Here is an 18172-nt window from a genome sequence, read left to right as displayed (position 1 = left end):
CATATTAATCTTGAAATTCTTGATTTTTTTTTCTCTTTTTATGACAATTTTGACCATTTGACCAAGTTTGACCGAATTGACCGAGTTTGACCGAGTTGGCCGAGTTTGACCGAGTAGGCCCGAGTAGGCCCGAGTTAGAGAGATATTGACCGAGTTTTGACCGAGGTTGACCGATTTTTGACCGAGTTTGACTTAATCCGAGTTTTTTTGCCAAGTTCACAAAACTCGCCTCGGTGGAGGGCCGATTCCGAGTACTTGGCCGAGTACTCGGCCGAGTAGGCCGATTTCTACAACACTGGTTATTGGTATATTTTTTTCAGAAATTATGCCTCATAAGTATCTATCTAGTTGTGAAAAACATAAAAGTAAAAAACGAGTCTCACGATACATGTAACTATGTAAGATCATACACTGTATTATCGTTCTTTTGTTTTAACGGTTTTTATAATAATTATTGACGGATCGTAGTATTAATTAACTTTTATTATATAAATAAAAAATATATTTAAAAGCCCATTTTTTTACTTTTCGCAAAGGCCTTTAAAATCAACGGATCGGCCCTCTGCATCATGTGTAAAACCCATGCTTACATCATAGAACGCCATAAAACATGTCTTTACTACATAAACATAACATCATTTTTGGCAATGAAAACATGTCAATGTATCCTTAAATCCTTCTTCGTGTAAAACATTTATATAGTACTTATATAGCTTAACTTTGATTTTGCTTCCAAGGAGTAGGTTTAGATAGTTTGCCGTTTCAAAAAAAAAAATGTATTGTATGTCTACTGTTTTGTCTTAGGTTTCTATTTAAGCTCAAAATGGCGTTTTAATCAACTTAAAGACTTATGTAACATTGAATTGGATTTTTTGTGGAAATGTCCACGTTAAAGAAACTTGATCTGTATATACACAAAACCAGTGGCAGTCACATAACATGTTCTAGCGTTTTGCTAAGTATATGTTTCACCACTAGTCTTTTGTACAAACTTTGAATGGATTAGAGTGCGACTTCAATACCATCATAGGTGTAAAAGGAAGTCTTTTAAATGTGCAAGATTTCTGAATATAAGTATTTCAATGATAATTTAATAGAAAGCCATGTTAGTACAATAATTTGATTTCTAAAAAGCCTTACTTTCCAATTTTGTAAAATTCAACTTGTGGTATGCTATGCCATGCATTTTCATATCCTCACAACATCATTAGCACCACGTGACATGTGTTTTTATGCCCTTAAATCAGCTAGCTCATGCTATTTCATAACAGTAGTATCAAAATACTTGGTTATATATGCCTTTCAATTTCTTGTTGGTTGTAGTTATGCCTTGCAACAAAGCATATGAGGTTTTTGAGTGTTTTAAATGTTCATAAGTTCAGAATGTTGAATAAAACATCCACATCCCTTGATATATATTTATAAGATATTTGATTGCATTACCTGTTCTTTTTGCTAACTTAATTGTACTTTCATTTCATGAGGGTTGAAAAGTTGAGAGTTGGTTGCCTAAATTGAAAAAAACCTGGAAGTTTGTTATATATATATATATATATATATATATATATATATATATATATATATATATATATATATATATATATATATATATATATAAAGTTCTAAATAGATTTTTGTTTATTCAAAAAGTTGGCTACCTTGAATAGAAATTACAAAAGTTGGATAACCTATTGGGCAATTTTCCATTTTTGAAGGCGGCAATATAATGATTGGATGGACTCATATGTTATCTAAATGGGTATTGTACAGTGTGGAGCTTATCCTTTCTCGGTATCAGAAAAGCATCCTTGAGACAGAAGAAGAGAGAAGCACCCAAGAAAGGGCTTCCCAAGATTATATGGTAAGTATGTAATTTACCATCTATAATTTAAATTTTGTGTTGAATCTTGATCAGATCTCACCAGATCTTAACGCTAAAACTTTCCATCTCACAGGAGGGAACTAACCACACCTGCACAAGATTCCGAACATGCAGAGAGCTTCTAGAATCAGTGAGAAGGTAAGCAAATCATGATGGATCGATGCACTCACAATATATATTATGGATGTTAAACCCAGACCTTGACAGGGTTGATGAAGAGGGAAATAAGGTATCTGTGAGTGACATGACAGAGTTAGAGGAAGAACTTAATGCTGCTCTTATGCATACGAGATCTAGAAAGGTTCTTATTTCTGTTTATGATAGTGTGCTAGCTTGTAATTGTACATATAGCTTTGTTTTGTTGTGTTGTGGTACAAATACAATGTTCTGTTTTGAACAAGATAGATTGGTCATTGGTTGGGTTGGGTTGGGTTGATTATATATGGAGTTAATCAGTATTTAGATTGACAATATATAATAATTAATAATGTTTGTTTGCAGACACAATTGATGATGGAGCGAATATCGAGCTTTCATGAACAGGTAGGTACTTTACTTTTCCTCCATACATACATACATACATACCCTGTGGTCTGCATGTTATATATAATCTAATAATCTAAATAAGTTTTCATACATATATTGTTAATATAGGAAAAGAAATTAGCAGAGGAAAAGGAAGAATTGAAGCAGCAGGTAAATCAATTACATGGAACTCTATACTTGTTTTTGATTGGATTGGATATATGTGAGAAAAAAAGAAAGTAAGAGGAAGAAGAGGTGATGAGAATGAGATTTAGATGTTGACTTACAGTGACAGTTACAATTACAGGTGGCATCAGCAGCAAAGCAGAAGGGATATTTCGACGATGGTGCAAGTAGCCATTGCTACAAGACCAATTCACCTCAACTACTTATAACACTCCCTCTCTTCAAGGATTAGGATTAATCTTTGAGTACCCACCCCTGCAAAATCAATAAAACAACTTTGGAAAAAATATACTATATACACTTGTGTTCTTGCTGTATCATTCGACTTTATTTTTTATTCCTAATTCCTAATTACTTTTTTTTTCTTTTTTTTTTTGCCAAAAACTTCAAGCTTATCTTGGTTTCTTCAACAGTTGGCCTCTTTTTGAAAGCTACGATGACACTCTATCATAGCATGCCCTGCAAGAGAGCTTACCCATGAAGAAACCTCCCCCTCCCCCTCCCTCTACTTTGATTTACCCTTTATTGGCTTTTATAGAATGCGTATTCACTTGGTTGATACAGAGAAAGAGAACAACAAATCTTGTTTGACCTACCCTCAAAGTTCAAACACCACAAGTGTTCAAATGTTAAAGGTTACATATTACAAATATGATATGGACAATAATATATGTATATTTTCTATTTTATGTTTCAAACATAAACTGTGATGGAGGTCATACGTGGAAGAAGGAGAAAAATTTGGGGCAAAGCAGTAGGGGACGAATTGGAATTGGACTTGTAGAGTATATATATATATATATATATGATTGGTTATGATGGTGTGGTGTTCACATGGTAGTGGATGACATGGTCAACCAGATTGTGATAGCTTCACCTACAGGAAAGCTGCACCTTCAATTTATAATACGCATACGTATAAACGAACCTTTTTAGTTGATACACTGAATAGAGCAAATACGCATATGTATTGGAAATAACTTATATTCGTACCTTTTCTTAATCTCATATTCTTATTTTTTTTCTTGCGTAAATTTCATATATGTCCTTGCATTCATTAAGTATTACGTCTATATCCTTCTAAAGTTTATATATATATATATATATATATATATATATATATATATATATATATATATCTTTCTTAACCTATTAAATTCACGTTTATATCCAATTTTATATCTTAAGGAGGTATAAATCAATTTAATACCATAAAATACATTTAAAAATAAAAATAAAAGGTGATTGTACTTAAATACCCTTTCCAATTTATTAAGGAATAAAACTAAAGGAATTTTATTAGATTAAACTTATTTAAATATAGGAAAACTTCAAACATCGTGTTTTACAAAAACCTCCAAGACCTCAAACCTCCATGGCAGACTGTTCTCAATTTTTTCACCAAGATATACGTAAGTTTACTGTTACTGCTTTTGTCCAAAACGATTCTGCGACTATTTGGGAACAAGGACATTTATCCTTTAGAGCTCAATGGTTTGATTGATGAGGTGGCCGAGTCTTTGTTGCAGACGACTACCAATATGATGTAAGTTCAGTTTGAATATGTGGACAAAAAAATCGAGAAAGAGATTGAAGATTTAAGAAACGAATTGAGTGAGAGAATAGACGAGAATGATTTCTTCTTAATTGTAGACATGGTGTACAGCCGTATATTTAGGATTTCCAGTTGTAAATCTTATATAAATTGCAGTCTTTGTATGCGTTGTACTTGCTTCAGTAATAATAGAAAAACATTACACAGTTGTCCTTATTTACATGATATCAAGAGCCACTTACCTTTTTCTTTGATGTTTTCTCTTTTCGTTCAACCATGGCCGCCAATCACATTCTTCTCGGTCTTGCTAACAACTCCAATCTCAACTTTCAATTTCCCTCCATCAACATCAAACTTAATCGTAACAACTACCCTCTATGGCGATCAACTATCATCTCAGCTCTTGAAACGTGGTAGCTGGATGAGTTTTCCCTAGCCATAAATCCACCATCACAGACAATTACGGTCGCACCCACCGAAGGTCCACCTACCACAGAACCAAATCCCGACTACACTCTTTGGAAGAAGAAGGATCGATTTGTTCTTTTGTGGCCTCGCTCGACTCTGTCTGAAACATCCCTTGCCACTATTGCTCGATCCTCTTCTTCTCATGAGGCATGTACGTCAATTGAAAAGATGTTTCAAGGCCATACATGAGCTTGTCGAATGTCTATGAAGACCGACCTTCAGACCATCACCAAAGGATCACCCTCCATCATCGACTACGTGGAGAAGAAGCGTTCCGTCATCGATTCCTTAGCAGAAATCATGTATCCTGTCTCTTCTGAAGACCTAATAGGTTATATCCTTGGTGGGTTGGACTTTTCCTATGGGCCCTTTATTACTGCCTTTATGGTCAAAGATGACCAAATTACCGTTGATCATCTCATGCGTATGCTTCTTCAAGAAAAAGCTCGTTTAGAGCATGACCAGGTTACGCCAAACTCAGAATAATCCATCACCAACACCTACTTCTTCCGTTCCACTGGCTCTCAACACAAATCCCACGTTATTCTTTCAGAATTGCATGGAGAAGGAATTCAATATTGATCATACACGAAAAATATTTGGAATCGAGTTCAACAACAAGTATATATGCAAAGATCAAGTGGATTATATGGACTACTGATGAAGATCAAGTGTATTTGTTCAATAATTTTATATTCAAGAATGCTACTTTTTTAAGAATTTTATTCATTTTTAATGATATTCTGTTATAATATGTATAACTATATTAAAATGTATAAGGATACTATTCTGTAAGAATATATATGAATTTGTATTTTATTTCGGATGTGTATTAAGAATAAAATCATAGACCCAACTTGGATGTATATGAATAATATCTAGAATTCTTAAATCGGGTTAATTATAAAAAATATATGCATTAGAAATATATTCTGCGAGAATAAAATCGAAAATATATTTACTAGTTTATGGTTGACATTCTGTCATTCTGAAAGAATAAAATCGGATTTTTAAATTTGAATTAATTTAAAATATTTAGATTTTTAAAAATAAAGGAATTAATCATCCCTAAAAATCCGAAAATTTCCTTTTTTAATATAGGTTAAATGACTAAAATGTCATTATGCTGAAATTTGTGTGATTATATGGTACATGTTACCCTATTGTAATATCATAGACTTTCAGATCATGACATTTGATTCTATTCAATCCGGTGGTCCACACAATAGTTAGTAAAAACAAAATAACCTAAGTCTCTATATAAACATGTTTTTATAAAAGAAATATATAAAGCACTATTTGTATACATATAAATACATAAATATATACAAATTTATACAAACATGTTTTTATAAAAAAAAAAAAAGTATGTATACAAACAGCTATTTCATAGTAAAAATATTTGTATATATTTATGTATTTATATGCACATAAATAGGCTTTTGTATATATCTTTTTTATATAAAAATTTATGTATATATTTTTTATAAACACCTATTTTATAATAAATGCATTTGTATAAAAAAATCTATACAAAGACGTATTTTATAAAAATATATACAGTTACGTTTTTATAAAAAATATATATACAAAAACATTTTTATAAATTAATGTATACAAATACTTATTTATATAGTATACGTATACACGTGTTTTATAAAAATATATACAAACACATTTTTATAAAAAAAAATGTATACAAACACGCTTTAATAAAAAAATGTATCGAAACATGTTTTTATAAAAGATTTGTATAAAGCACTATTTGTATACATATAAATACATAAATATATACAAATACATTTATTATGATATATATATATATATATATATATATATATATATATATATATAATCGTGTTTGTATATATTTTCTTATAAAAACACGTTTGTATACAAATGTATTTATTATAAAATAGGTGTTTATATATATATATATATATATATATATATATATATATATATATATATATAAAATATCTGTTTGTATTCATTTTTTTTTATAGAAACAGAATTATATTTATTTATATACTTAATAAATATATATTTTTATAATAAGATATTTCTTATACGAAAGTGTTAAAAAAAAGTTTTTATATAGAAAAAAAAAGGTTTTTTATGTGAAAATATGTTTTTTTGTATAAATATGATTTTATAAAGCAAAAAAACATATTCATAACCAAATTTTGAAAAGAAAATGTAAAAAAAAACTAAATTTAGGATGAATTCATAACAATTTTTTGAAATCTAGGCCAAAAGTATAAAATATAGACCAAATTTATAATAAAATTTAAAATCTCTACTAAAAATGTAATTTTTGAATTTTAGATGATATGTTGACCGGGTAAAAAGATCAAAATGAATAAAGATTATATTGAGTATAATTGGGAGTTAATTAACTAAAAGAAGATAAAGATTATGTTGATTATAATGCATAAACATAAAGATTTTTCACTAGAATAAATAAGTTGTTAATATATACTTTTACTATAAACATCAAATATTAATATTAGATCAAGTATAATGCAAATTTGTTATGCATCAACTAGTTTTAAATTTACTTTTTAGTACATCTTTGCATGAAATTTGTTTTTAAACAAATCATAAGTTAGTATTTGTTTTATACTTAAAAGGTCATATATTTGTTTAGAAAAATTTAAAAATAACAATTGTAGTAGTAAAAATAATAATTAATAATATTATCAAGTTAATAATCTTATATTATATTATTTAACTAATAAACAAGTGATATCAATAATAACAATACTCAATGTAGAATGTATAATAATAATAGTGATAATAATATATGTAATTAATATAATAATAATATTAATAAATATTAAAATAGTAAAAAAAATTAATAATAAAAATCATAACAAAAAATGCAATAAAATGATAAAATGTTTACAAATAAATTTATCTTTTTATATAATCGAAAACAGATTATTGTTGTTTACTTCTTTTGTCACTTTCAATACTAATCTGTTCGCTCATGCAGGTCAATTTTGTCATCCTTCAGCCTACACTTTTTGCGCAATCGCACGCGCTATAACAAAATACGTCGTCAACGTCACCCAAAGGCAGATAAGGTTCCACGTCAGCAACCCAAGCCGACATGGCTCCGACGCGCCATTATGCGCGTACACACACACGCATGTATTAATCTCTTATCTTGTATTTGTTGTTCATCATTTTTTTATACATAAATGAATAAATGAATTGGCGTGTCGTTTGAAGCGATCTGATTATCCGTGTCATAAATTGTTTTAAGAATTTCTTATGAATTACGATCAAAATCGAACAAACAGATTGCAAAAGCCTCTGACGTTTGTATCTTCTGCGTTTTGATCGCTGATTGGACCAGAGAAGTTAGCCATCGTTGTTGAAATGAGTTGGATGTCGAAATTTTGAGGGAAAAAAAAGGAAAATTCATCAAAACCTTTTTAGATTTTATCCGATTACCTCGATTGTAGCAAAACGCAGAGTTTTATTTTTGTTTTTAGGGGTATTTATCATTATTTGGTTGTTGGTGTTCGTTTTGGATAACGAATATTATGGTTCTGGATCTAAACGATATGTCGAGGAGGGAGCATCGGCAAGATCAACAATCTAGGGTTTTCTACGAGCTATCGGCTTTAATTTTGAACATACTCCGGTATCCTCCGACGCCGATCCAATTCTCTGATTCTGATGAAGTATCTACGTCTTCCCGAAGGCAGCCTCAACGGCATCCGTTAACGCAACTAACGCCGGCGGGGTTTGCATCGTTGCTATTGGGGATATCATTGTCCTTGATGCTGTGTGGATCGATAACGTTCTTCATTGGGTTCTTATTGATGCCTTGGGTGCTTGGCTTGGTTTTGGTGTTTTATGTTGTTGGGATTATTTCGACTCTAGCGATGCTCGGTCGCGCCATTTTCTTCCATACTTTTTCTCCTAAAAAAGGCGTTCCTGGTATGACATACAAATACAATTATTGCCTTTTCCATTAAACTTCAGAATCTCCATTTTTTTTTTTTTTTATGTGCTAAGATCAGTAAATTGAACTACAATCCTTACGTATAATGGATTAGACTATATGCTCATCGAGTCATCAGAGTTGTTGAAATTTGAAATGATCTATCTCTGTATGTATATATGGTTCATGTCGAACATCTTCTAGAATTGAATGAGTGAAATAGTTTGAACTAAATGATTTAGCTTATATATTATGGGTTTGATTGTCGATCAATTTTTGTCATGTAGTTCGTATCTATAAGTTATAAATATGTTGGCTCACAAGTTCAATGGAAAGTTGGAAACTTTGGTCTAAAAGCTTATATCCATCCACCTATTGGTTCTGACTATTCTTGCACTCCTATTGGTTTTCTTTTTGTTGTTATTTGGTCATCTGATTTCCGTTTATGGGGGGAATACTACTTTGTTATGCATATTGCCTTTTTTTTTTTTTTTTATGTTTTTGAACAAAATCCATGGAATTGGAATTGTTAGATTGATGGTTTATATTTTTTTTTTTACGTTTGCAGCGTGGAAACTGTTGTGAACAAAGGCTATAGACGGTCGAGTTACACCAACAGCCGCTGCTTTCTTGATGCAGCACTCCGGAAGGGGTTATTAGTTATAAAGATAGAGATATATTACTGGAAACTGTGCATAAATGGATACACGGACTTCTACTCTGTTTTAAAATTTTGAACTAGAATTTAGTACAACACAAACACATGGAGGATTTCTGTTTCTTGAAAACAATGTTATTAGAGGTGACTTTGAAAAACAGTATTTTTCGGGGTTATGTTGGGTTTGGGTGCCTATGATTTATGAAAATGTGTAATTTGTTACCTCATTCTTTTTAATATTTGTTTTGGTTGCATGATATAATTTAACAAAATATCAAAATTTTCAGTCTTTCTACAAAATAATACTCCAACTTAGCAATGGTTCAATTGCAATTTGCGAAAATGATTTTTTTAAAGAGAAAGACAAATTAGTTAATTTTCATTAAATTGTTCTAAAATTTAACAAAAATTTAAGCAACAAATAACATACCCAAAAAATAGGTCAAATGGGTGCGAAATGGACCGTAATGTCCACCTCTTTAAACAATTTTCTCGTTTATTATCTATCTTATAACTCCGCAGCCTCATTTAAACTTGGGATGAACATATGACATGTTGGACTGGATCGGATCGGAAAAAAAAAACTGGGATTGGACTCTGATCGAACCGGAAATACATCTAATTGGGCCGGTTTTCGGTTTTAATTTTCACATAAATTAGTTTTGGGTTTGTACCGGACCGTACCTAGAATATGTGTTTTTATCCGAACAGGATCGGAGACGAAAAGTTTTTTTTTGATCGACGTACATCAACTAATCCTTGCACTCCCTTCACTTTGTCAAAAACTTTTTGTGTTCGACTCCCTCTCCTGTTTGATAGTAGATTACGAATATACACAAAAAAAGCCCTACTAATCTCCTACTCTCTATTATCGACTACATATTATCCTCCCAAACCCTCCTTATTATGAATTGTTGTATATTTAAAATTGAATATTAAATAAGCTATTTTACATATTAATTGTCGTATTTGGTAGTAGTTATTATAAAAAATATATACAAAAATAAGAACTATTGTTTTTAAATAAATACAAATTTATCATTCAAGGGAAATTTAATTTTGTAGTAGATATGATTAAAAAAAAATCATTATTAGTTTTTATTAGAAAAACAATTTATGATCTAGCTACTAATTCACTATATTTTGGACACTGTATTGTTGGGCAAAAGAAGTCCAACAAATGGAATATATGAATCATACAGTCCAACAAGTTATGTGAAGTCTAACAAATATTTAGTAACAGATGCTACAATTTGGTCTAAAAACCGAAACTCGGTTTGGGACCCAAAACCGAGTTTTCAATCAAGGATTAGTTAATGTATAAGATAAAATCATAGTTACGGTCAAACAAAGTTAAAAATAGTCCTCATAAAATATTAATATTACATAAATTGTCTCCATAACAGTAAGGTAAGAGAAATAGTCCATATAATACTAAAATTACGTAGATAGTCCTTATATGAGACGGCCATAATTTTTCTAGCGTAATAGTAATGAAATTATAAAAACAATCTTTACTCTTTAGAGAGGATTGCAAAAATGATGTCTAAAATATGAGATTAATTTACATATCCCATGGGAACGCAAGTCGTGAGGGAATACATCTTACTCTATATCAAGATTAGATTAGTGAGCATACTTTGTCAATATAACGATGTGCGTGGCAATAACGATTTATAGCTATAATTTTGTATGCAGTTTACAGGAATCGATCAATAAAAGTTCAGATCATGCTTCACAAACTAGTTGATAATTTAGCTGGTAGCTGATAAGCTAGCTTATGAATATATTTAAAAAAGTCTTAAAACTGTTTTGTAACATCCCAATTTTTACCACAATTTTTTTTATTTTTAATATAGAAAAACTTCCAATAATATAAAAACCAAGTCAATAAAGACTCATGTGTATCAAGTACAATCATCCCAAATCAAAGTATCAAAATAGGGAAATCATAAAAACCTGCAAGTCGGGGTGTACAGTCAAGCATTCACATTCCCGCAATCATCTGAAGTAACTAAAACATAATTAATCCACAACTGTAAGAACAAAACTTATTGAGTTTTCCAAAATATCCATACATCACAACATAATAACAACTATGGGTTATCAGCAACCCTAGTAGGCTAACATCACGCCATGTGGGTTATCAACATGTTTGAGGGGTTATCAGCAACCCTAGGATTTTCAACAATCCCGTGGATTTCCAGCAATCCAAAAAATATCAGCAATTCAATTCACACATAACAACAATCAACAATTAAGACCCAGCTGGTCAACATACATAACTGCCACATAAGTATATAGTGATAAGACTCACCTCGTGGATAGTAGATAAACACAACAACTCAGACATAGAGTAGATAGGTACAACAAGACACCTAACACCAATAAAGAGGTACCCTTTCAGTCTATACTCTAAAACCTAATTTGACAAAAAGTCAGCCATGGTCAAAAGTCAGCGATAAAGCCTCAGTTTACCTACACTCAGCGTACATGCTGTTCTACGCTTAGCGTAGAGCTCCAGATGGAGACATGAAAAAACTACGCTATGCTCAGCGTAGAGGAATTTATGCTTATCGTAGCAGTCTGATTGTCAAAAATTCCATTAAGTTGTTAATACATAAAGTTAGCTCTTCAAACTTTCAGATATGAACCAAATGAACGTCCTGATGGATAAAGTCTCCGACTTTATCCATTTTTATGTCAACAAAGAGCAATAAAATCAAACCCTAAGTCTACGAAGTACTCAAATGCTCAAGATCTCATGCACATATTGATCCTAAAATACTGATATCAATGGACCTATCCTAAGGATCATTGTAACATCCTGTTTTAGGATGTTTCTTAGTTTAGGGTTGTGGACCATAATTCGACCATGTAAAGGCCTTGGGTTTCAAGGGAATAGAGTTTAGACTCTATTGGTTGTTGATGGTGTTGGATAAGTGATTTAAACTTTGGATTGTTCGTTGGAAGCTGAGGGGTAAAATAGGAAAAACGATGTTTCAGACTTCTTTCATAAATTAAGGATTTTAGTTCGAGATGTTTTTAGTCATAAGTAACTAGATAGACTTGTGAGGCTCGTCGATACCTCTCAGTACATATAAAGAACTCCGAAAACGAAGTTGAAACGAAGAAGTTATGGCTGTTTGAAGTTAAGCTGGAAAAGGAAGTCTGGTAGTACGTTGGGCGTACACTAGGTAGTACGCTGGGCATACTAGGATGAAGGGAGGCGTTTCTAGGGTGTTACGTTGGGCATAACTTTTGGTACGCTGTGCATACCGCCGCGGTGTTAAAACCCTAATTTCATAGGTTTGAGCCCAATTTAAGGTCTCTAACCCCTTAGGGATCTTTCCTATCATTAGCCTCCACCCTCTTGAGCCTTTAACTCGAAACTCTAGCCTCCTCTCACTTATTTTGAGCCTTGGAATCATTTTATGAGCTTATTTCTCCATTAGAAGGTGGGATCTTGAAGAACAAGGTGGTGGCAAAGTGTATGGAAGAAGGATTCAAGCATAGATCCAACAAGATTACATCATTTCTAGACCTTTGTGAGTAAAAACCTTCAAACTTTCTCATTAGTTTCATAGATCTTGTTAATTTTCATATTTGTCACTTTTTGGTCACTTTAGTGCATAAAGTGTAGATATTGAAAGTTTGTGACCTTGTTATGGATAAAATTGGAAACTTTATCCATCTAAACATCATAATGATTCATATATGAAGGTTAGAGACTTGGACTTAATTGATTAAGATGAGAAAGATGTGTTTTTGGTCCCTTTGAGGCTTAAAGACTATATCTTAGTTGTTTGGGCCATCCCAATGGATAAAGTTGTAAACTTTATCCACTATGGAGTTATTAGGAACCTGATTTGAGTATTGAATGGTTAGCCTTTGAGCATTAAGTGCTAATACGAAGTTAGGGTTTTGTTTTGGGCTTCATTAAGCTATACAAAAGCTTAAAGTTGTTGACTTTATCAGTTAAGACCTTCCCAATACTTAGATCTAAGAATTGGATGTTGTATCTTAAAGGATTAAGTGCTTAAAATGAGTTTTTGAAGTCCCTGTGATTACGCCCAACGTAAATCGGAGTACGCAGCGCGTAAGGCTTCTTGGTCCCGTCTTTCCTTTTTTGTGATTGTCGAGTACGTGGTGCGTAATAGGGTGGTACACATGATGTACTCACCAGAGGACCTTTTGGGCCTTGGATCCTTTTGGGTTTGGGTCATCGTTAGATGGGTCAAGTAAGGGAAGGTAAAATAGTCTTTTACCCCTTTGTATTATAGAATATGGTTAGACCATTGATTATGGGTTATTACCCTATTGATTAGGGGTGATTTTGGATATGTTCAGTGTGAGGAGCCATATAGCAGCATCGTGTGTCTGATTCGGATATCCTCAGATTGAGGTGAGTCTTCTCACAGTGTTTGGTGAGTCGAAGGCACCATTGTCGGCCCATTGATTTTGTTCATAGAATGATAGTTGTCTGTCTGACTCTTGCATGTATTGTATATGTTTGTATGTAAAACTTGATGGGAATGTCAAGTCCACCAAGCAAATTACACCCTTTGTTTACAAATAAAACATAATATAATGGTAAAAAGGGGTATCGATCCTCGGGGAAATGGTTGTATTCAATCACCAATGCAATCTAAAAGAACTATTGTAAATAAACTAACTAACTACAATTAAACTAAAAGGGGGGGGGGGGTGTTATGATTGTTTGAAAACTAAAAGACTTGAATAACTAAAAACTTGCAATTAAGCAAGATAGTGAGATGCTCAAATGTTGGGAACAATTGGTTAACCAAGGCAATTCAACACAATGAACATTTGTGTGCTTATCATTAGGATCCAACATGAAGCTTATCATTCATCCCAAATTGGTTATAGCAATCATGAAGCATGATATGCCAAGATTCCTCTTAGGTAGTATGGAGGTTGGGGAAGCCCACAACACACCTTCTTAATCAAGATCAAGGGTTTAATTGAAGCAATTGAACCCAAAAAGTTAATTAGCCTTAAGAGATAAGGAATCCCCAATTCCTAGAGGATGTCAATGCTTACACATCCATAAATGAGCTATGATTCATAAACTAGAGATGATTTTTACCATCATAAAGCCCTTGTTTTAAGTTAATTCAATGATTCAATGCAAAACCAAAGAAATAAACTAACAATAGCTCATTCAAGTGTCAAGCTCATGATCAAAGCATTAAACAAGCATAAGAAATATGATCTAGAACCATAAACATAAGATAATTGATAATCTAGCATGAATCCTTCAAAAACCCACAAACATTCAAAGGTTTTAACCAAAGTTAACCAATATAAAGAGTTTAGCCACTCATGGCAATAGAACAACAATCACAAAAGTCTAATTGCATAAAGAAACTACCAAAAATCTTGGAAAGATGAAGAGAAATGAGTCTTGAGCTTCAAAAATCGCCTCCTCCAGGTCTCCAATGGTGTAAAATCGAAGTTATGGCTGCTAGGTCTGATCCCCCAAGGTTATGGCAAGCCAAATGACCAAAATGCCCAAAATGGGCAGTTGCGCGGGTACCCGCGCGACGAAAATTCTACCCGCGCAAATGTTGTTGTGATGCTATTGGTCCTTCATTCCATCACTCCACCCTTCCACTACCAAAGATTCCTTTGGTCCCCTCCATATCCATGAGATTTAAATCATCCAATCATCTTTTAGCTTCAAATGTAGATGCTCCAAACCCAAATTAATTATCCATGATCCATCTTCACAAGTCCACTTCATCCAAGCCTTCAATTATTTAAGGCCCAATTCTTCTCTTATCGATCCGCCAAGCCCAATAGCGCCTCGAGAGCCCACAAATCCGTCTTCACTGTAATCCACAATCGCAATAAGCTCCAAAACCCTGCAAAATTCCTCATTCAACATAAAAAGCACCCGGTACGATCCATACTAAAGAAAATAAAGAATATACAATGCAATACTAATAAAAAGAGATAAAAATCTAAAATAAACTAATAAAAATTAGGAAATAAAATAAGCTATCAATACCGGGGGAGGGGGGATATCAGGCGGGGCCTGATGAATGTGTTGGGCGGGGCGCATGACATGTTACGATCAAATCTGTACCGGGCGGGGCCCGATGGATGTCGGGCGAGGCTCATTTTATGTATGGTATGTGGTATTGTGGGGAACTCACTAAGCTTCACATTTTACAGTTTATGTTTAAAATATTTCAGGTACTTCTGGTTCTAAAGGGAAGAGTTCGACGTGATTACATCGCATCCATCGGTGTTCCGCATTTTATGACTCGATTTGTACTTCGATAACTATTAATACTATTTTATACTTGATGACTTTTAGAATTGAATGAATGAATGATTGATTTTGTCGGTTTAAAAATAAAATATTTACTTAGAGTTTGGGGACGTTACAAAACTAAGTTTTCACTTTTTTCAATCTTGACACTAAGTTTTCGTTTTTTTTTAATTTGTTTTTTTTTTCAATTTTAACTTCATTTTTTTGTTCCAAAATGAACTTCATTTTTTCCAATTTTATTCAATGTTGACTATTTTCTATTTGAAAGTGTATATATATATATATATATATATATATATATATATATATATATATATATATATATATATATATATATATATATATACATTTGAAACCATATAACACATTTTTTTCATTTAAAAAGCATAATTTTTATGTCAATACAAGGTTTTTTTTACATTCAAACCGTAATATTATGTATAAATATATATTAATTATATTATAATTATACTTTAATATGAGATTGGAGGTGCAGAATGCACAATCAGATAATCTAATGTGATCTCGTAAACACGATGGTCTAGGAGTTTCTTTAATTTCTAAGGGATCGTTCGTTGTATTATGATTTTTGGTTCTTGCGAATATATTTCTACTTCACTTCAAATTATTATGTAAAAATCTGTTCTCAAAGAACATCAAACAAAACAAGGTATTATGTTTATAAATTTAGATTTTGCATGAAATCCAAATTAAATTTTCTTCGATTATCCCAAATATGGTATCGTGTTACTCCGTCATCTGTCATATCAGCGCCACATAACCAAATAGTGCATGAAAAATACGGTTATAATATAATTAATACATATTTATACATAACATTTATGGTTTGAATGTAAAAAAACTTTTTCGTTATACAAAAAATATGGTTTTTAGATGGAAAAAAATATGGTTTCAAAATGTAAAAAAGCTATTTTTACGGTTTCAAATGAAATTTTGTTGTTCGATTTGAACAAAAATAGAGTGTCACGCCATCAAAACTAAACAAAATTGAAAAAAAAAAATGATATTCGATTTGGAACAAAATGAAGTTTCAATATTGGAAAAAATATGAAAATTTTGTGTTAAAATTAAAAAAGTGAAAATAAAATGTTTTTTTTTTCAAATTTGACACGTTAGTTTGTCATGTCACATCATTATAACCGACATATTATCATGTTACATTATTAGACAACCTGATTGACCGGTCAGATAATCAGAACTGTAACAAATTGTTACACAAAGTTTTAAATTTCAGACAAAAAAATAAAATCAAATTTCCATATAAATTTAACTATTTTTATGGAATTTACCATAAAATATATTATTTTATTGTTTAACAAACAATAAATTACAATAAAGTCGCTTATAAGATTTGGTAATCCATTAATTACAAATAATTAAAACGGAAACAACCACGAAACAAATTTGTGATTCAACGCAAATCCACGTAAGTCCATAAATGCGTGGAGAAGCCAAAAATAACGAAAACTTGAAGATAATATCACCTACTGTAGTTCAATTCACAGTTACCAATTTCACCTACATTAACTATTACAAACTACAAACACTTCCTCTCCTTGCACAATCATACTCTTACTTAAATAAATCAAATGATCAACCACCAATTCAAACATAATTCATACATAAATATTCAAAAGCAAATAAAAAACGAAAGAACCAAAGAAACAACGAAACCAACAATATATGTATGTGTGTTTGCAGAAAGATAGATAGGATAGCTAAAGCTAAAGGTAATTAACCGGTGTAGATGTGAACGCCGATGGCGATAAGGAAAATGGTAACGAGACCGAAATAGATGATAGTATGAACAAGTATCGAGAGTCCACTTGTCTGCATATTCCCGAACTCCACCACTCTGTTCTTCCCCGGTATCTGCAACAAAAGTCCCGGCGATAACAACACAAACAGCACCACCGCTATCACCACCGGTCCCCAATCCGCCATTGATTAATAATTACGACTCTCTCTTTAATCACAAAACACAAAAAACGACAGAGATCTTCGATCGATTTCAGATTTCCGATTTGGGTGTATGTATATGTTTATATATAACGGTTGATGACGAATTAAATTAAATTAATAGAAATCGTGAGTGTTTAGAAGAAGCAAAGTATAAACGATTGTGTGTTAAAAGCAAAAGGAGAGACGTGGCAGTATCTTACCTCATGCATTTGCCGCCCTCTTTATCCTTCTTGTCGCCATCCCATACTTGCATACCTCAAAATAGGCAAAATTTTATTTTTGAAGCCTAATTTTATAGCGGTGGTAACAAAATCAATTTAATATATATATATATATATATATATATATATATATATATATATATATATATATATATATATATATATATATATATATATATCAATTTAATATAGCGGTGGTAACAAAATCAATTTAATATATATATATATATATATATATATATACACTAGCCGTTTACCCGTGCCAAACGACGGGTGAAAATAATTTTTTTTACAGATGATTGGTTATTAAAAAATAAAATATATTATTTTTTTGTTTATATTAATAATCGAAAATTTTTGTAAATGAGTTTATTAAATTCAAACTTCTATTATCTTGATGGTTCATTGGATATTTAGTAGTTATTACATAAAAAA

The 18172-nt window shown here is 31.7% G+C and overlaps 2 protein-coding genes and 1 long non-coding RNA gene across 4 annotated transcripts; 2 read left to right on the top strand and 1 right to left on the bottom strand.

The window, feature by feature from the left end:
• Positions 1-1700: 1700 nt before the first annotated feature.
• Positions 1701-2959, top strand: LOC145169184 (agamous-like MADS-box protein AGL27). Of its 2 annotated transcripts, none has more exons than XM_079087757.1 (6): positions 1701-1861; positions 1956-2020; positions 2090-2183; positions 2384-2425; positions 2537-2578; positions 2703-2959. In XM_079087757.1, exons 1-6 carry the CDS (start codon positions 1727-1729, stop codon positions 2823-2825), a joined length of 501 nt encoding a protein of 166 aa, XP_078943883.1. In that variant the 5' UTR covers positions 1701-1726; the 3' UTR covers positions 2826-2959. The 2 variants fall into 2 exon arrangements, with proteins under 2 accessions (XP_078943883.1, XP_078943884.1); XM_079087758.1 differs by having other exon boundaries at positions 1708-1861; positions 2715-2959.
• Positions 2960-7813: 4854 nt separating this feature from the next.
• Positions 7814-9454, top strand: LOC145169180 (uncharacterized). Its single transcript, XR_013742346.1, has 2 exons — positions 7814-8570; positions 9143-9454. It is a non-coding gene; the product is annotated as an uncharacterized LOC145169180 (long non-coding RNA).
• A 7568-nt stretch (positions 9455-17022) lies between these two features.
• LOC145169178 (uncharacterized) lies at positions 17023-17742 on the bottom strand. The gene has a single exon (XM_079087750.1). It carries the CDS (start codon positions 17496-17498, stop codon positions 17289-17291), a length of 210 nt encoding a protein of 69 aa, XP_078943876.1. The 5' UTR covers positions 17499-17742; the 3' UTR covers positions 17023-17288.
• Between the last annotated feature and the right edge of the window lie 430 nt (positions 17743-18172).

Source organism: Lactuca virosa, chromosome 4 (genome assembly GCF_052849685.1).
Source record: "Lactuca virosa cultivar CGN04683 chromosome 4, Lactuca_virosa_CGN04683_v6, whole genome shotgun sequence".
Lineage (NCBI taxonomy): Eukaryota > Viridiplantae > Streptophyta > Magnoliopsida > Asterales > Asteraceae > Lactuca > Lactuca virosa.
This window is presented reverse-complemented; position numbering and strand designations above follow the sequence as displayed.

Coding starts and splice junctions, on each gene's coding strand:
- LOC145169184 (XM_079087757.1), top strand. CDS start 1,727: ATGATTGGATGGACTCATATGTTATCTAAATGGGTATTGTACAGTGTG. Junction 2,021..2,089: donor CTTCTAGAATCAGTGAGAAG/GTAAGCAAATCA, acceptor AGACCTTGACAG/GGTTGATGAAGAGGGAAATA. Junction 2,184..2,383: donor TGCATACGAGATCTAGAAAG/GTTCTTATTTCT, acceptor GTTTGTTTGCAG/ACACAATTGATGATGGAGCG.
- LOC145169178 (XM_079087750.1), bottom strand. CDS start 17,498: ATGGCGGATTGGGGACCGGTGGTGATAGCGGTGGTGCTGTTTGTGTTG.